The sequence below is a fragment of the Candoia aspera genome, chromosome 1 (genome assembly GCF_035149785.1).
Source record: "Candoia aspera isolate rCanAsp1 chromosome 1, rCanAsp1.hap2, whole genome shotgun sequence".
Taxonomy (NCBI): Eukaryota; Metazoa; Chordata; class Lepidosauria; order Squamata; family Boidae; genus Candoia; species Candoia aspera.
The window spans coordinates 107,056,188-107,077,545 of record NC_086153.1 but is presented as its reverse complement, the minus strand read 5'-3'; the positions used below and the strand labels follow the sequence as shown (position 1 = coordinate 107,077,545).

Genomic DNA, 21,358 nt, shown 5'->3' with positions numbered 1-21,358 from the left:
ATCTGAAAAGATATATATTTCAGCCTCAACCTCAAATTCCATTCTGCCCACTCCTTGTGATTTGCAAGCCTTATTTTTAATCCTCAAAGTTCAAGAGCACTACTGCAGAATATTCAGGGAGTAAGTATAAGATTGAGAGAATAACATATTGCTGTGATCAATTTCCAACACTAAAGGTTTTGAACCACTGTGGCCAAGTCTGTGATAAACTGGGCTGTGTCATTTTATGTACAGAATTAGATGACTGAATGTTCCTTCAAGAAATATCAGAACTTTCCACCCAGAAGAACTGGCTTATTACTTAGGAAGGACAAGATTTGGTGGCTCCATTTAAACTTCATGGCTCTGAAAAAGCCTATTCCACCAGGGCCAAAGTATCAGCCAAATCTAAGCTCAGCCCACCCCTATTATTTGCCTTCTCAGTTCCCGAATCTACACAAGCTGCAGAAAGAAACTTTATATAGTAAACCCGGGGGAGAGAAATTAATTTTGGCTGCTTCACATGAAAACTAGGTTAATGCGTCATAGTAAGCCATAATGTGATTTGTTCGGTTTTGCTTGATTTGATGTATAAACAGACTAATTGAACAGACTATCATTTAAGACAATGAGCCTGTTGAAAACACAGCTTGTTATTAGCTTAATGTGATATATGAACATTGCTTGTGACTCAGCTTATTCCAAGATGGTTTTGACCTGCTAAGTCTCTAGCCAGTTAACAAGGGTGCAAAGTATGCTATTTTTTAAAAAATGAGGACATTATCAAGCAAGCCATACTTATTTTGCTCCTCTGTAAGAAGTCATAATTATTTTGCTCTTCTGCAAGACTGACTCTGGATCGTCATACACCATGACAAAAACATTATGGTGCAGCTTGATGTGTAAATGTGATTTTACCTACAATTTCCAAACCTGAACTCAATAAGTTACTGTTTGGCCCAGGATCATATATGATGTCTACCTGAACATCCAAACCTCTCTGAGCATACTTAGTAACCATTTGGGGGTTGAGATGGAAAAATCAGAGCTGCGAATTGAATGGAGTGAGTTTCCAGAAGGATGGCATGGCTGGCAGTCTAATAGGAACACTTCTGCAGGAACACTACAATAATTTGTTGCCACCTCCATATATCCAATTAAATTTCAATTGTACAGCATCCCGAAAACTTCAACTTCAAGCATGGCTAATGTTGAATGATCCTGGAAATTACTGGTTAATAACATATGGATGGCCATAGAATGGTGCTCTCTGCTTAAAAAAAAAGGAAATCAAAGCTGTAAGTTACCTTTTATTTTAGATACTTTCATATGGAGAAAAAGAATGACTGTCACATGAAGTTTAAAAAGAAACAAATGTATGAAATATATGCATGAAATAGAGTAATCATCTTTTTACTAATTTACTAGAGACTAATGAACTGATGTTATTATGTTTATTCATGCATGTGTGGGAATTGACAATTGTCCAAAAGTCTCATATTACACAACAGGAAGTCTATTGATTTTTTTTGTTGAGTTCTTTCATAACAAAGTAGAATCCTATTGATATAATAATAACCCAAGGTTAATTCTCTCTCCCCCCGCCCCATCTATTTGAAGTATATTGGAGGGGAGATACTTACAAGACCTGGACTAGGAAAGATTTTGAAGGGCAATCTTGCATAAACCAAAGCAGTCTGATGCACACTAAACCACAGTTGGTGTTGAGAGTCTCCATTGCTACTTATTATGCAAACCTCATGTTAAGAAAGAATCTAATTTCTGCAATTGCAAGCCAAAGGCTATATAAGTAATTATTTATGTCCTGGGCACAGCAACTCGTACATAACTTTCCTAGACTCCAGGTTAAGAAGTTGACTCCTGTCATGCCCTTACCTGAATTCATTTCAGCAAAGTGCCTTACATATTAGCTCATCAATATGTTGCCAAGGAATGATACTTTATCACCTTCCAAAATACATGGAAAAGATGGAGTTGCGTCCAGTTTCCCCTATCTAGTAACCTCCAGATTTCTTAGAACTTCAAGCTCTTGAATTCTCAGATAAATATGACATTGACTGAGAATGAAAAGTTGGAGAAGACTCACAATCCATACCACAAGATTAATGGTTTATATATTCCAAAAATTTTGTCAACCTTGTTACTTGCCTATTTGAGCTGCTAACTTGTGTATCATCAACATATTATTAGATTTCTATCCTGCATTTCTATTCCAGAAGCTCACAAGCCTGCTCACTAGCTAAACTAGTTTGGTTCCATACTTAGGCTGGACTAAGAGTAAACTAAGTTAAATATTTTAGCATTTAAGTACAGCAAAAACCTGCCCCATATATATTTCTACCAACAGAATGCTTGTCTTTGCTCAATTTCTTAGTCTCCACACTCATGGCAGTTACAGTATAATAGTTTAGGTCCTGTAATGATACAGTAAAGTTCTTAACATCTGTCAAATAGCTTTCAGGAGGTTCAAGTATGATGATTTATACAGCAATCTATACAGTATAACTTGAAAAGAATTCATTTTCAATACAACTATTTCTATTAATATGGCAGATTTGGCTTTGATGCTAAGTTTGTCATCACTCTCAGTACTCTGAGGGCAATTCATCAACCTCTGACAGCCAAGGTTGCCAGCTTAAAACCTGGGCCTGTGTTGTTATATAGCTTTGAATGGATTAAACTGCAAATGAAACAGCCATGGCTCTTCCTATCCATTGTTTCTTTGGTCCATACTATAATCACATCAACCATTGACAAAGATGAGGAAAGGTGGTATATAAATCTAACAAACAATTAAAGTGCATCACTGCAAAATGGATATCCAATTTGCAATGATGTCACCCTTTTCCTTGGATATAAAATATCAATATGGCTGTATTGATTTCAACACAGTCTCATTAGTGTTTCTTAGTATGGTTGGAGAACCCCTGGGAGTCCCCCAAGACCCTCTCAGGGGTCTGCAAGATCAAAATTATTTGCCAGGTATTTGCAAACATTTAAAACAATGTCAATCTCATTATTACTTTTTGTTAACAAAATTGAGTTTTTTCATGAAATGTATTTTATTTATGTTAATATCAAATGGGTTTAATATTGCTATTTTTACATGATTCAATAAAGAAATATTCCACAAATATGTTAGTTTTAATGTTTAATATGGTAAATATTGATAAATACAATCCATACAAACAAAAGCTCTTTTGCGGTCCTCCGTTAACTTTTTAAAAGTGGGAAGGGGTCCTGAGGGCTTAAAGTTTAAAAAACACTGATGTAGACAAATCTTTTTGTTTTCTCTGTACCCTAAGCCTTGAAATCTCTGAATATTGTAGTTAACACTAGCTCTTATACTGCACAATATATTTACATTTGCTGAGATAACTATAAAATTACCCTGCATTGTTCACTTTCATGGCAAATGTTAGATTCAGCCATGCATATATGCAAGCCTAAACAACTATGGAAGAGATATGCTGAGCCCAGCAAAACTCTACCATCCACCACCTTCTAATACTCCACTGCAGCTTAATAAATATGGAACATGTAAATTAGTACTAATGGGTGCAAATATGTCAAAGAAATAATTAGCTTAAAACTGTCAATCAGCATTTTAAAAAATTCATCAAGACATGCATGACAGCAAATCCCTTAATTGCTTCAAACTGCTTGGACAAATAAGCCAATATTTAAACTGATTTAGGGCTGCATTCAGATAGTCATCCAAACAATGATGTTGTGAAGCAGAAATGAATCTGTGCTTATTTATTGTCTCCTTCATCCTTCTACATTCGAACTATCATTATTTGCACATTTGTGCACATTAGCAAACTCTTCCATTACAGCCCATAATACAATCCCAACTTACACAAGACAATATGTAGTCATGTGGATATGGATGGATTTCCAACTTGTCTAATATCAGTACATTTTATTTGGTTCTTTAGAATCTTATTATGCTTTGATAATTGAAATAAATCATTCTCTTAAACAATGAGACATTATTTCTGATGTACACTGGATAATTGAGAAAATCAAAGAATACCAAAAAGAAATCAATATGTGCTTCACTGATTACAGAAAGGCCTTCAATTGTGTTGATCACATCAGGCTGTGGAATGTGCTTAGAAAAATGGGGATCCCAGTACATCTCACTGTGCTCATGAGAAACCTATATGCAGGTCAGGAAGCCACAGTATGGACAGAAAATGGTGAAACAGACCTACTCCAGGCTGGCAAAAGAATGAGACAAACCTGTATACTCTCCCCTTATTTACTCAACCTGTATGTCTCCTGCAATTCTGTCTAAACCAAAAAATAGAAGCTTCCTTACCAGCTCACAATACAGCTCAAGGGCAGCACTAATAAGGAAGTTGCCACATAGTAACAAGGTAAAAAAACCTAACCTAAAAACCTGGTTCTACTGCCTCGCTTGGGGTGGGAGGGGCACCAGTTCATCTTGGGGGTGGCTAGTATCATAGATCTCTCCCCAACAAACAAGATCTGCGCTGCTTGGATTACATTTTATATCTATTCTATTTTTTTACTGATCAATTTATATTGTAATTTATATGTTTTAATTGTGATTTTGTCGTAAACCGCCCAGAGTCTCCTTTTCGGGAGAGACAGGAAGCGATAGAAATTTGAAAAATAAATAAATAAATAAACAAACCTTTCATCCTCAATCAGCTTGGTGGCCTCAACATTCCATCTCCTTTAACAATGGACTTCCTCAGCTCTGTTGCCTTCCTCAAAGGCCCATTTTGCCTAACAATAGAAATAACCCCTGGCACAGGGACAAAGGCCTGCCTAGCTCCCCCAAATTGGTCAGCAAATGAGATCCCTAGGATTTCCCACCTTCTAGCCCTCAACTTCCATACAATTTTTTTGCTTCCCCATCATTTGGGGTCCCTCTTTCTTGTAAAGCAGGCACCCAACGTTGCAACAAAACTTGGTTCTTCTCCTCAGAGTGATGCTCCTTCCTCAGACTGAATCCACAACAGTAGATAGCTTCTGCCTTTTAGAATCAACCATCAACTTTTTAATTCAATTCAATTTATTACAGTCATAGACCAGTACAAGCAAAGTGATCGGTGAATATATATAAATCTATCTTAATGGATAATAAACAAAATAAAATTTAAGACAAAATTAAAATACATTTATAAAACAACCTAACTAACATCTGTGAGTGAGGTCCTGGGTGCAGTCTATAAATTATAAAACAGACAATAAAATTATATAAAATATAACAAAATCTAAAATTACAAAAAAGTGATAATATCTAAAATTTAAATGAATTACAGTTACATAGATTGCTTTTGGATAGTAGAAAATTGGCCCATCACTGACTTGATGGCACATAATCAATCAATCAATCAACCAAATATACCCACAAAACTCCTTTCCCCTCTTCTTGGATTTTTTAAACATTTGCTTTTTTTTTCTTTTAAAGAAGGGTGGGTTAAAGTCTAATAGCCAGGAATGGGCAGAGAATATAAAGAGGAAGGGAAGAAATATGTTTAGAATATTTGTTTTAAAAATGCATCTACACCTTCAGGCTCCAAGGAAGAGGTTTAAAACACATGGGCAAATAAATCCCATTTATGTTACAAGTGTCTTAGATGCGTACAAATATTCACCGGTCTCCTGTACCAGATTTTTTGAGGGCCATTTGGCAGCCCATAAAAGAACCGGCTTCCTCATTGGAAATAGGAATGGGAAGTGGCTAATCAGAAGACTGATCCAACTTGTGTGAGGAACATGCGTATTTGTGTATTTCTGTATGTAAAACAGTTTGTATGATGTCGTATGGCTGATAGGGAGCAACGTATTTTATAAACAGGTTGCCTTATTTTACAGAAAATTATTTAATATAATCCTTTTTTTTTCTGTCCTCCCCATTTTTGGAATGTGGCTTCTAGCAGGTATGTATGTATGAGTATTTTTGTACACACAGAGAGAGATAAATACATGAACTTACAGTACATAACAGATGTCTATTTGGAAAAGGAAATCTCCAGGACTGATTTCGGCTGATAAGGTGGAGAAACTGGGCATTGCACAGGAATTTCTGCAGTATTTTGATCTGAAGATCAACAGTTGAGATACTTCTCAACTGTTCCTTAATGAAGTTGTGCCTTTTCCACGGCTACCATGCTAGCCACAGAGGCTCAGGGTATTGGAGTTACGTACACAGCCATAGGTGCTGCAACTTAGATTGTGTACTAGAATGTACAGGCATTATACAGCTCTGCTTCTGCTAAGCAAAAAGGAACAATGGGGAATCTTGGAAAGAAAGACAGAAAGACAGAAAGACAGAAAGACAGAAAGACAGAAAGACAGAAAGAAAGAAAGAAAGAAAGGACAATCTTTCACAGAATTAAGCAGACAGAGCGCATTGTTAAACAGCAGAAATTGTTCTCCAGGTAACTTTGAAATTTGACAAAATACTTCTGTTACAATATACTGGTAAGGAAATCAAAGAGACTGTCAGCTTGCCTTAAAAAATCCTTTAGAGCAAGCATTCATTAGAAGGATAACAAACAGCTTGTGCTGTATTACCAAACATACACATATGAGCATAAAGGTGTAGAAATTGCCCATCTAGGAATGTAAGTATTGCTAAGAATATAACATAAAAGACAGTAATGATATGGCAATCGAATTTGTTCAGAGGAAATGGGAAAGGGCATTCACAGAATGGTTAAAACAAGTTCAGCTGTTAACGCAGCTATATTATTCCAAGTCAACCACTGATATTATCCTTTCTCCTTGACATCCGCTTTTTAAAAACTTGGGCAGATGCTGTTTGATATACTTTAGAGACAGCAAGATGGGCACCAATATGCCCATAAACACTTCTTGTAGCACCTGCTAGGCTTTCTGCTTCAACTGATTTAATTTTTTAAACATTCTTTTAATGAAAAATAAATAAATAATTGGGGCTGGCAGGCTGCAACTAAAAGCACCAAGAATGTCCATGAGTTCAAAGAGGCCTTATAGGCATTCTTAGAAAAATAAAAGATCGTATGTGACTATAGCCCAGTGCTTTATCTGGAAATATACTCATTTGCACAGAAAAAGTAAGTTGGGGTGGGATGGAATCCAGAGTGGGAGAATCTAGAAAGCTGAAGTTTCCCTTTGGCAGCCATTTTATGACAAGACAAACAAAATGGGAACCATTTTGTGAAAGGCGTCCACACAACACTAGACTAAATGCAGCACCCATTGCTGCTTTAACCTATGTTCTCAGAATGGCTTTTCTGTACTTTCTGCATAAGGAGTGAAATTGGGACACCAGGATGCAAAGAAGCTTCCTTTACACTGAGCTTCAGTCCCTTGCAAGGCAGTCAGGCACAAAAAAAATCTTATGTTGCAGACTCATTTAGATACTGTCCCATGAAAATCATTTGTAAAGTCCAATATCCCACTCCATATTTCAGGGTGAGCAATCTGACCTCTGTTACTTCTCTGGATATGCAAACTCAAATATCTAACATATGGTGATAGTGGCTGTATACAGTATAAACACTAGAGATTTACAAAGTTGTGACAGAGAGTTAAAAGCACACATTATCATCTTTGAAGTTAAATCCATTTTCTGCCAGGAACAGAATGAGTGAACTTCAGAATAATTTGAGGATGCCAAGAACATAGGAATGAGTGAACAGGCAAGACCCAGGTGCTACCTCTACAGTAGAACTAATAAGATGTCATGCTTGCTCAGACTCTTTAGTGATGGGCAGCCTTTACTTTAATTACGGCTTTCAAAAGTAAAAGGATATGAGATGCAATTCAAAGAAAGCCTGACCCTTAATACAGAACTGGGATGGTTTACAGGTAGGAGAGAACAAAAAAGCTACTGGCAAATTCAATGCACAAGAGATAGTGGAATTTGATATAGCTTTCCCAAATTTCGTTCCTGCCATCCAGACATGTTGAAATCTCAACTTCCCCTGACAGCGTTTCCAAGTTAATATTAGAATGAATAGACAAACAGACAGGTTTTTTTTAGTATATACTAAATACAATAGTGACAAAACTCAGGTTGTTTTACTCAGGAATATATCCCATTGAGGACTTCCAGGTGAGGAATGGTGTGCTAGCACGTCTCCAAATGAGTGGAGATGATGTTGTGGCCACCACCATAGGACCAGTGAGTAGACTGGTCCCACGGAACCTCGCCGGACAAGGAGAGGATAGGAGATCATCTACTTGTGCTCTGGATGGCTGCTCCTTGCAAGGAGACTGCAGGATAGCGGTTTCCCGTGTGTCTGAGTGCCAGGAGAGAGGGAAACCATCACACTCTTAACTGCAGCAGAGCCTTTTAATGGACACTGGGTTCCCTAATCTCACTTTCTAATCACTTTTGGAAATTACCTATTTATCTTAAAAATGACAAGTTTGCAAAGCCACCTGGTGAGTTAACCTTCATCCCAAAAAAAAAGAAAAACTAACTATAAGCTAAAGAATTTAAAGAATTTGAAATAAACTTTGTTACAATCTGCTAAATTGAGGTCTGGCTTTCTTTTGGTCTAGCCCTATCTGCTGCTTATTCCATTTTTAGACAATATGGGCCTCAACAAATTTCACATTCAGAGTGGTTTGAAAAGTCCTTTATCATTAAAGACTTCCTTAACAGCCAAGAGCTTAATGAACAAGTCTATGTCCATAAATAATTCTTAACATTCTATGCTCCTACCCTTCTGTTTCCACATTAGCACTTTTTTTGGTGTGACTTTTATGCTTCGTCCCTGTGTTCAAAGTGGGAGTGTGGAGATACTGATCAGGCAGCCTTGTTCTTACTCAAAGCACAAATACATCATTTCCACTATTCCTAGAGATAAAATGGATAACACTAGAGGCAATTACTAGAGAAATGCAGAAAGTAAAAGCAAAGGAATTCCTGTTTAGCTATTGTGATGACAGGGTATTCAAATTCTAACTCACAAAATGGTAACATAGGGCACCACCATTTTCTGGGGAGATGGAGAAACGAAGTGAAAGTGACCTAGGAGATATGGGTAGGGCAGGGCTGAGTGAAACTTGGAGTCTTGCCCTAAGGAAATCCTCCTTCTGGCAGAATGATATGTTTTGAAAGGTATTTATTGCCATGGAAGGCAAAGATTAATAATATACAAATACTTTGTAAAATATAAGTTATTAAGGGTCATCTTGCTGTAAGAGCTAATGGAAGTTCACGTAATGGAAGGTCACCTAAGGGGACCTGTTTCCAATTCTTTTTTAATTTAGTATAATAAAAAGTTAATTTGATTCTTTATTCAAATGTTATGAAAAGGTGACTGTGCTGTTTTACTCCTTCCCCACATTCCACCAAGTCACATGACCTCCTATTGGGATTATGCTTTGATTCTGAAGAACCTATAAGAAGAAAAGAAAGAAAAAAGATATCCACAACATTTTCCATGCACAACAGGCATGAATAAGATTTTCAGAATCTTGAGAATGCAGTTTATCATTACCAGAAAGGGAAGCTGTAAAGAGGACAAATAAATTAAACTTGGGAAAGACAGTTTTCCTAGCATGTAATCAAGTGCATGACACATAGAAATGAACCTTATTTTAGTCTGAGTTTTAAAGCTATATTTCGAAAACAGACAGCTTGAGAAATGACAAGGATATTATGCCACATCCTCTTCCCACATGTTTTCCTTATGAACTTCACTTGTTCAGGTTGGAACTGTACTTGAAATGAAATCAAATTAATCTACAAAAAACGCAAGTATGTAATTAAGGCTCGGTGGTTGCTTATCATATATCATACCCGAAACATTCTGTCACTATCTTTTCAATATTAGTCTGCAAATGTACTTTTCTCCATGCAGTTTTGGCAGAAAGGAAGACTATTGGTTCAATACAGAATGTAACTAAATTCACAAGATTAAATAGCAGAGTAAAATATAATTATAATTATTATGCAATTTTCCCATTATCTCCAGCTAGCATGCTGCCTGAAAAAGGAAGCTATACCCCAACAGACATTTGGAGGTCATTAGGTTGGGGAAAAGGCTGATCTATATGTTACCACTATGAACAGACAACAGATAATTGCTATGAAGAGAAAGTAAACATATTTATATTTAAAGTCCAGATTCAAATTCATTTTTGGAATAATAACTCATTCATAATAATTGCGGTGCTGGATTTTAATGAAAACAATATGACTATAGGTGTGAAATTTCTCACACAGTTGTATCCAATTAAGCACATTTGTTCTTTCACACTCCCAGGCATCACATCAGTCTTGATTCTGTGGGACGTGTATAACAAAGGAAAATATCCACTACTACCCCATTTTCAAGAACACAGCTTAATACTGATAAAAAAAGGAATGAGGGATAACCTGATCCTTAGATTTTGAACATAAAAACTATACAGTAAACCTCCAATTTAACAGACTAATGTGGGGAGGAGGTTAGATCTGAATGTCCATTCAATGTGAATGGGATCTTCTGCATACATAAAACAGCATTATGTGTGAGTAAAACAGCAAATGGATTTTGTCTATTGCTTCCAACTTCTGCTACACCAGACTACGATATAATTAGGTTATTAAGACACTTTTTCTAGTTAGCCTTATGTCTTGTATGCTGATTTGTAATATAATAAATGATTGCTATAAGCCAGTTAGATTTGTACTGATTCAAGAGTTGAAATCAAGCAAGCAAGCAAAGGTCTGGCAAACATAAAAAGTGGTTATCTTACCTGTTATATTACTTGATTCCTTCTGTAGATTACAGTACCACAATCTGTTCACTGGGTCACATCCCTCCCGTATAGAAAGCAAAGCGTACTGCCCATCATCGGACACCTAAGCGTCACCAAAATTAAAGCAGCATTAATTTGAGAAATGTATTTTACCAAAAAAGTCTAGGAACAAAAGTTTCAAAGTATGTCAAAATACCAAACAACCAAAAGTAATGATGTATTTTATTTTTTATACTGTCTACCTCTACCTAATCTCATGATCACACTCCAAATGGCAAACTGAATAGATTTCCTAGTCCCATTTCATTTTTCTATGTACAGAGAAGTTTCATATTCTGTACTATTTAAGAGTATAATCTGGCAAAACAGTTATCTCAAAAACACCCAAGCACAATTTATTTTATCTACACGGGTAAAATGTTATGAGCAGAATTGCATAGCTGTAGTTGTTGTGCTAATTGCAAACTGACACTAGAGAGTATCAAACATTATACTGATAGATCTTTATTGAAACCCAAGCCTTCCATAGAAAGCACCCTAAATTAATTACATTACTAAAGACACATTCTTCAAAAGTAAACAAAAATTATTTTAACCTTTTGCCTCTTTTGCGTTTGGACATTCATTAAAAAAAATACCTTGCATAACAATTACTGGTGTTCATGTGTGTATATACATGCATGCGCACACATGCACTTAGCAATCTGAGGATAACTGAAAAGGGTGAATGTAACTTTTTATTCCTATACCTCAGTTCTAGCAAAAGTCCTTTGAAACTGCTATTTGCATTCCACTCTCACTATAGCACAAGGCAGGAAGGTTTCAACTCTCCATCCTGTTCTGCTGCAAGCCAATAATATTCAATCTCAATTCAGTACAAGGTGCTGTTTATCACCTTTAAAGCCCTGAATGGCAAGGGCCAGGTCATCTGCAGGACCACCTCTCCTTGAGGGTTCTACCAGGTGAGACAGGTGGGCGTGCTCCAGGTCCCTTCCCTTAAATGGTAACATTTAAGGGAAGGGGCCTGGAGCACGCCCACCTGTCTCACGCAACCTTCAGTGCTCCTTGTGGGTGGAACCTTCAGGGCTCCTTTTCACCTGGTGGGCCTGCAGTGCTCCTTCTGGGTAGTGGCCTCTGCCTTTTGGAACTCTTTCCCGAGATCCAGCAGGCCCCTACCTTCCTAGCCTTCCGGAAAGCCCTGAAAACCTGGCTTTTTCTACGAGTGCTGGAGCAGTGTGGGGCTCCACCTGGGATGTGTGGGGTATGTTGCTTTTGTGGGTGCTGTGAATTTTTATGCTAGTTTTTATGCTTTTTATTGTTGCTCATAAGCTGCCCAGGTTTATGATGTATAAGATGGGTGGCTACATAAATCTAATAAATAAATAAATCTTTATCCCACTTACACAAAGGTGCCTTTGATTATATTTTTAGTTTGGCTTAGATTACTGTATTGCGAGCATTTACGAAAATTAAAAAAAAAACAATAAGAAAAATTCTTATTGATCTCATTACTTTTCAAGTATAAATCCAAGCAAACGAATACTGTATGTGACTTAATGATACCAACGACATTTCCTATATGTTTTCAGTGATTCTATAGATTAACTTGAGCATATTTAAAGACATTCAAATTTTATTTTAATACATTTTACATACCAGATAGCCTTGTCTAGATAAAGCTTTTTATACATGAAGATTCACATTCCATTATAGTTCATATATATATAATACCATTATATATATATGAACTATAATTGAATGTGAAACTTCTGTAATAAATACCATTACAACATAGTAACGGCATTTATTGAAAGGTAATTGTTTTGCAAATCATAGATGTTCAGCCTTTGCTATTCTAAGGATAAGTTAAAGACCTAAAGAAAGATGTAAGACATAATGTTTGTATATTCACCATTATATATATAATATTGAAAAGAACATAGAAATGTTTTATTCTTAGCAATATAGCAACAGAAGATTCCAGTGCTATGGTGAGCTGTATAATGTAATAGTATCACATTGTACAATTGTAATAAAAAATTCCTTAATCAGAACATAGTGACCTTAGTCCTGATGTTTCATCCAAAGGGAGAGTAATATAGAATATGGTACAAATGGAAAGAATGAATGTGGACAGCACTAAGAATGAGATACCAAGGATAGAAAGAATACTAGCAGCAAATAATAATAATAATAATAATAATAATAATAATAATAATAATAATAAAAAAAAAAATGTCTGGAAGCACCAGCAAGTTTCAGATATCAGAAAAAGCCAAAACGTATCAGAAGGCTGAAACATCTACTGAAGGCCTGGGACAAATACCTGACAACAAATGTCACTTGCATTGGGAATGGACGTTAGAACTGGCAACATCCAATTTAATTGCAGAAGCCAGTGTCACACAAGACTCTCTCTCTCTTAATAAAACATGACTCAAAGTAGCAAATAGATTCTAGCATTTCAGAACACAGGAATATACAAGACCATTATTTCAGCTCATCTAGCATTATCGAATGGCTGGGTCCACATGTGACGTTAAGCCATAATGTGGTTTATTTGAATTTGGGTTGGTGTACCGTGTGAACTCAATTGTTATTTCTTCAACAAACTAACCACCGGTAATACGGTGTGTCATCCCAGTCACTGTGTGGCTTGGGCTCTCCAGAATTTCTTATATGAACCTGGAACCTGCTGCAAGCAGTTTTAAAAGTGCTGAATGCATCTAATATCCCAATTGTAAAGTTCATATTGAACATTAATTCTAAACTCATATTGCTTTCAGTTCATCAAAGCAAAACTCAAACATTTTGCTTTTGTCCAAGAGTCCCTGGCAGCATTTTCTTCATTGTTCTCTGCTAGACTGGGGAAGAATTGATTAATGTGATTCCCCAAACACCCTCATAATGTAATTCTGCAATATACATTATAGGTGGGGTGCCAATTAAGTCTCTCTTCATCACTACAACCATCTTTTCATCAATATGTTTGGGAACACAAAGGAATTCAAGAGTATCAAGACAAAACAGTGTTGATTACTGTGTGGAAAAACCCCATCTGCAGATATTTTTATGGGAGATAAACAAAGAATGAGCGTTCTTGGCCCATATGCATACCTGCATCAACAGACCCCCCACCTCATCCCTTTGAATAGTAAGAAGAAATGGCTTCTTTGTCCCACACTCTTGCATTCCCCCACTAAGGTTGGGAAAACTTTCACAAAATTTGCCTGCATATTATTAATTTCCAGCTGCACACTTTTTTCTTTTCCTTTTATTAAAGAAAAAAGATGTGTTACAACAAAAACGGGCTGAAATTTTCAGCCTGCCTCCACCAATAATATTACTAGAAGATTTATTTATTTAATTTGTCCCCCGCCCATCTCCTCCCGTCGGGAGACTCTGGGCGGTTTACAGTAATCAGTTAAAACAACAACAATAAAATCCACAATATAAAATTACAATAATAAATAATATGAATAAGAATAAAAAATAAAAAAGTCCAAGTGGCAAAAGAATCTAAAGCAGTCCAAGTGTGGGAGGAGCGGTCTATAGCAGCCATCCCCATGTAGATCTATTCCCCTCTCTGCCCCAAGTGAGGTGGCAGAACCAGGTCTTCAGACTCCTCTGAAAGGCCAGGAGCGATGGGGCCAATCTCACTTCCCGGGGCAGCATGTTCCATAGGGTGGGCGCCACTACAGAGAAGGCCTGCTTCCTAGACCCCGCCAAACAAAGTTGTCTTAGAGACGGGGTCTGCAGCATGCCCTCTCTGCACCATCGGGTGGGACGAGCTGATGTAATGGGGAAGAGGCGGTCAATGTTATTGACACCCTTCAGCCTTCAGAGCCAAATTCTGAATGGAAAATAAAAGGTTCCCTATTTCTAACTTACTACATACATGCTGCCAAAGTTACAAAATTCATAATCCAGATACATTTTTAATGAAGTTCCTTTCTTTTATGTTACTTTCTATTGCCATCAATGCACCTCTAGTGTTGCTTAAAGATTTGTGAACCCTTTTGAATTTGAATCATTTTCCTCAATAAATAATTGAACAGGTATAATATTTCTGACTCATTTGTTTAATGGGTTCTCTTTATTTAGTTTTAGGGCTTGTGTGGAGAACAGATGACATGTTAGGTCATATTTATACAGAAATACTGAAAATTCAAAAGGGTTCACAAACTTTTAAGCACCACTATGCCAATAGGAAATGAAGAAATTAGCAAATAGGGTTCTTTTGCAAAATCTATGGTGATATGGTACAGGTCGAAAAAGTAACCTCAGTACATTTCATCACCCTGAATCAAGAGGGAGAGGAAGCAAGATTTAGGGGACAGAGGAAAGGTTTATAAACTCATCATAATGTCAATGCCTTCCAAGTGCAACTCCATATATATTCTAAAGTGCAGGTAGAGAGAAAGACTGAATGTTCTGCTGTCATGTTCACCGTTGCGGTGTTTATACATCGTAACGGTTTACTTGCCAAGGTGCTGATACGTGTCCTGGCTGGAAGGGTGCTGCTGAGAGCCTTGTACATGAGACGTGCTGGATTGTGCCAGGGAGGAATGCGTTTGGGCTATCTCTTAAATGTCAAGGTCTTTTTACCCGTTGATCAGCAGAGCTTGTTAGGAGCACCTGGGAATGTGGGGTTGTACTGAATGCGAAGGAGGAGGTGGGCTGATGTTTGAAACGATGATATTTAGTTTGAGTTTAGGCGCGCTTTTCTCATTCTCAGCTTTTTACCTGTTTGCACTCTTTTCTAAATAAATTCAGAACCTGAATTGTGATTTTGAGTCTGAGAGTTTTATTTGAATTAAGGCAATCATCACATCTGCACATAAAAGGCTCTGGGTTTAAATGAACACGAACAATCACAAGGCAAAATTATTCTTGTGATATGCAGGGTTTTTTCAATTTTTTTTTTAATTTTCTTCTTCCAGGAAGGATTCAAGTTTCCTAAGTGGTCTTCTGTTCAAAACAAGCCCTATTCTAGAAAATAAGATTTTCAATTAAAAACACTGAGGGAAAATAGGACACTGGGATTTCCTGGTGGTCTTCCATCCAAATACAAACTAGGACTAATCCTGCTTAGCATTGCTTTGAGATCAACCAAAGTCAGCTAAGTGGTACCACCTGCTTAGTACTGTCCCATTCTCTTTGTTTTAACTTATTCCACCATAAGATCAATAACAATTTTTTATAAGTCTCTAGCCCTGTGTGTGGCATCTTGCTAAATGTGACTCTGTTCATCCAGTCATCCAGAGAGGGCTTGCTACAGATTCTACCCCAAGGTGCGGATCAGAAGTCAGGTCTTTTCTGTCAGCCATTGTTCTGTGAAACATCCTCTCCTCAGAAGTACACATGGCCCCTGATTTTCTGACATTTTCGAAGGGGCTTAAGACCATTCTTCTTCAGTGGACCTTTAGCCCAGGATGAAGATTTTGATCTGCCATTTCGTTTTTTTATTTTTATTTTATGTAATATTATGTTGGTTTTAATTGTTCCCCATCCAGAGACTGAATGATTAAGTCAGTCTACAAATATTATAAATAAATAGATATTCCATATCTTGCTTTCCTCAAGCCTTAATCTTCCCAGTACTTGGTTTTCTTCCAAGGATTTTAGTCCATTGAACCTGACTACTTCCTTTATCTGCTGCTTTCCTGTCTAACTTCCATGCCTTCTTTAGGGTGATTTCTCACCCATCCTACAATTAAACTGGCCCCAGAACCCACATGTAAGGTTATAAGTTCCAGCACAAGTGTTCTTTTTCCTCTTCTGGAAGACTGCCTGTACAGATAACCAGTCTGTCTGTTTTCTGAATTCAAAACATTCATGAAGATTCTAATGCATCTTCTCCTGATACAATCAATCCTCAGGATTTCAACCATCACTGTTTTTAAGTGCATTACAATCTTATTATTTAAGTACATTACAATCTTATTACATTAGCTCTATCATGTACTGCTTACTGTTACTTTAAAACAAAGATCCTTCAGGCTGGCACATCTTTTGTGCTTCACAGTAAGTGCTTCTAGATGAAATAATAATACTTTTACAATAAAAACCTCTAAAGAAAACACACTCTTTGAAAGTTGGATGCTTTTCCTGTGTTACTTGAAAAGGGAACCAGATAGAGGAAGAACTATTTATAGATTAATCTTATGATTTTGATTTTATATCTTATATTTGTCCAATAAGTTGAACTTCTCTGTAACAACACTATGTATAATACAAGTCCATTTAAAATCACCATGGCTTATTGCCTCACTTGATTCACACTCAGCATCATCATTTTCTAGCGCCATCTTCTGGGAAGCATCTCAAACTCCTTCCTATTTCCAACCAAATATACAGTACCTGCTTAGAGCTAGAACTGATATATATGTAGAAAAAGCAATCAGGAACAGGGGTCATTTAAAAAGGTAAAGAAGTCAAGATCAGCTGGGCTTCCGGTGTCTTCATGGACACATCCCAGCAGTTTTGTTGACTGCATCATAAGTAGCTTGATAAAGTCTTCTTCCAGGATGTTTCTTCAACTTTCCAGTCTAGCCAGTCTTCTGGAATTCCAGGAACCCCATTTAAGTACTGACCTGGCCCAGCCCTACTTAACTTCTGAACCTAAACATGATTGCTCTGGTGCTGGCAGCTGCTGAGCCAATAGTTGTTTAGGACTCTTTCTCTTTATTTGTATTTTTTAAAAAGAGAAAGGCATTATAAAAGTTAATAGTTGGGCTATTTTATTCTTTCCTACAAGGAGATCAGGATAATGTATCTGGTTTTCCCTAACTATAATCTCTTTTTATAGCAACTCTGTGAGTTAGGCTAAGCTAAGAGATGATGGCTGGCACCATGGAGCATGCTAAGCCAGAATGTGGTCTTGGCTTATTCCAGTGTGTGAACATAGCCAGTGACTGTCTCAGGGTTATTCAGTCATGTTCACAACTGACTATGGCTTCAAAGCTTTCATTTTACATACAGAAATACAACATTTCATGGAAATCTAGAAAGGCACAGATTGGGAGAAAGGAAACATTATTTGAATGTAATGCAATTTTAGGTGATTCTTTTACTTAACTCCTTCTGAAGTTTATTAAATCCATCATTTTTAAACATAATTCTATTTATTTTCCCTTTTTCAGCTAGTTTGTTATTCAACTTATCCTTATCCAATCAGATAGGAGTTCTTGGGTGAATTTATTTATTTATTTCAATTTATATGGGCACCCATCTCAGTGTTTATCCTCATCTTGTATACAGTATGCAAAGGTTTTCAGAAGTCCTAAAACTGTACTTAAAATCACACATCTTATGTGTGGTTAGCAATCATTCTTCCAATATTGGTTGTCAAAATGTAGCAGGAAGAAAACAGAAGGGCAAACCAAGTGCCTTTAATTAACAGCTAAAGCTGCAAGTGTAGGAAACAGCCTGCAGCTATATGTTGTTGTTTATTCGTTTAGTCGCTTCCGACTCTTCGTGACTTCATGGACCAGCCCACGCCAGAGCTTCCTGTCGGTCGTCAACACCCCCAGCTCCCCCAGGGACGAGTCCGTCACCTCTAGAATATCATCCATCCATCTTGCCCTTGGTCGGCCCCTCTTCCTTTTGCCTTCCACTCTCCCTAGCATCAGCATCTTCTCCAGGGTGTCCTGTCTTCTCATGATGTGGCCAAAGTATTTCAGTTTTGCCTTTAATATCATTCCCTCAAGTGAGCAGTCTGGCTTTATTTCCTGGAGGATGGACTGGTTGGATCTTCTTGCAGTCCAAGGCACTCTCAGAATTTTCCTCCAACACCACAGTTCAAAAGCATCGATCTTCCTTCGCTCAGCCTTCCTTATGGTCCAGCTCTCACAGCCATATGTTACTACAGGGAACACCATTGCTTTAACTATGCGGGCCTTTGTTGTCAGTGTGATGTCTCTGCTCTTAACTATTGTATCGAGATTTGTCATTGCTCTTCTTCCAAGGATTAAGCGTCTTCTGATTTCCTGACTGCAGTCAGCATCTGCAGTAATCTTTGCACCTAGGAATACAAAGTCTTTCACTGCTTCTACATTTTCTCCCTCTATTTGCCAGTTATCAATCAAGCTGGTTGCCATAATCTTGGTTTTTTTGAGGTTTAGCTGCAAACCAGCTTTTGCACTTTCTTCTTTCACCTTCATCATAAGGCTCCTCAGTTCCTCTTCACTTTCAGCCATCAAAGTGGTATCATCTGCATATCTGAGATTGTTAATGTTTCTTCCAGAGATTTTAACTCCAGCCTTGGATTCCTCAAGGCCAGCTTGTCGCATGATGTGTTCTGCATACAAGTTGAATAGGTAGGGTGAGAGTATACAGCCCTGCCGTACTCCTTTCCCAATCTTAAACCAGTCTGTTGTTCCGTGGTCTGTTCTTACTGTTGCTACTTGGTCGTTATACAGATTCTTCAGGAGGCATACAAGATGACTTGGTATCCCCATACCACTAAGAACTTGCCACAATTTGTTATGGTCCACACAGTCAAAGGCTTTAGAATAGTCAATAAAACAGAAATAGATGTTTTTCTGAAACTCCCTGGCTTTTTCCATTATCCAGCGGATATTGGCAATTTGGTCTCTAGTTCCTCTGCCTTTTCTAAACCCAGCTTGTACGTCTGGCAATTCTCGCTCCATGAACTGCTGAAGTCTACCTTGCAGGATCTTGAGCATTACCTTACTGGCATGTGAAATGAGTGCCACTGTTCGATAGTTTGAACATTCTTTCGTGTTTCCCTTTTTTGGTATGGGGATATAAGTTGATTTTTTCCAGTCTGATGGCCATTCTTGTGTTTTCCAAATTTGCTGGCATATAGCATGCATCACCTTGACAGCATCATCTTGCAAGATTTTGAACAGTTCAGCTGGGATGCCGTCGTCTCCTGTTGCCTTGTTATTAGCAATGCTTCTTAAGGCCCACTCAACCTCACTCTTCAGGATGTCTGGCTCTAGCTCACCGACCACACTGTCAAAGCTATCCCCGATATTGTTATCCTTCCTATACAGGTTTTCTGTATATTCTTGCCACCTTTTCTTGATCTCTTCTTCTTCTGTTAGGTCCTTGCCATCTTTGTTTTTGATCATACCCATTTTTGCCTGGAATTTACCTCCAATGTTTCTAATTTTCTGGAAGAGGTCTCTTGTCCTTCCTATTCTATTGTCTTCTTCCACTTCCGCGCATTGCTTGTTTAAAAATAATTCCTTATCTCTTCTGGCTAACCTCTGGAATTTTGCATTTAATTGGGCATATCTCCCCCTATCACTGTTGCCTTTTGCTTTCCTTCTTTCTTGGGCTACTTCTAGTGTCTCAGCAGACAGCCATTTTGCCTTCTTGGTTTTCTCTTTCTTTGGGATGTATTTTGTTGCCGCCTCCTGAACAATGCTGCCAACTTCTGTCCAGAGTTCTTCCGGGACCCTATCTACTAAGTCCAGTCCCTTAAATCTATTCTTCACCTCCACTGCATATTCCTTAGGAATATTAGTGAGCTCATATCTAGCTGATCTGTGGGTCTTCCCTAATCTCTTGAGTCTGATCCTAAATTGTGCAAGAAGCAGCTATATAATCAAAAGTTATTAATTCCTTCACATAAATAAGATGCCTTGCAATTTGCAAGCTTCTGTTACTACAGTCAAATTTAATATAGTTAGTAAAATAAGGCATTGTTCTTCTAGACTTTTTTTGCTGATAACATTTTAGAACTGAAGACCTAACCAGAAGACACTAAAGGTTCTCCCATTCTCCCAGATAGTAAATCTCACTGAATTTACTAATTTATTTTGCAGTAAACATGCTTAAAATTATATTTCATATTTGCTTGGAAATACACATCATTCAGCCAAAAGAGATTGCTCTGAAAGCAATAAACTTCCGCACAGGCCACACACACATTCTATGTAAGCTAAGGACAACAATTCCTTAACCCAAGATAGCCAAAATTCCATCCATGATTTTGGTTCTGATTTAGAGACTCTCAAGGACAAGAGGCTACTTTTAGCCTGCTGTCATGCTTTTGGAGACCTCTCACACACAAGGATGGTGCTTGGATGCAATATTAAACCATACTTTGGTGGTATGTGAGCAAGTCTCACATAGATGGGAGACCTGATTAACTATAGTTTATTAATTATTTATTTGAAATGTTTTCCCGCTAAAACCCTAAACCTGTTACAATGCCCAATTCGTGGTGATAAAGGGAACATTTAGAATTCCATATGTGCTTCTCTTTGAGTTGAGAAGGCAACTCAAAGGTTCCAAACACAATATCCAACAAAGATGGTGGAAATTACAGTCCAACAATATCAAGGGTCTATGAGGTTGTCTTCCCCTGGAAAGAGCCAAAGCTGCAGCAACAAGATGCTTTTCTACACCTTCATTAGAAGCCACAATTGTACTTTTTAAAGTACACTTCTAGATTCTATAATTATACTAAAAACAATTATGCTAAGTATATAAAATGAAGTTTGCAATTATTCTCAATACTGAATATGGATTTTTTTTTGAAGGAATACATAAATTACCTCATATAGGTATTCTGCTTCAAGCACTTATTCCTACAGTTTTAAGGTACTTAAAACTAACCATATTCCACTTGTTCAATTAACACAGCTTTAATAGA

The 21,358-nt window shown here is 37.4% G+C and overlaps 1 protein-coding gene across 1 annotated transcript in view; it reads right to left on the bottom strand.

Moving 5' to 3' along the window:
- The window catches only part of PREP (prolyl endopeptidase), a 79,397-nt gene that overhangs the window by 36,430 nt on the left and 21,609 nt on the right, over positions 1-21,358 (bottom strand). Inside the window, exon 7 of the mRNA XM_063311610.1 lies at positions 10,723-10,828. Within this exon, the coding sequence (XP_063167680.1) occupies positions 10,723-10,828 (106 nt within the window). The remainder of the gene's footprint in view (positions 1-10,722; positions 10,829-21,358) is intronic.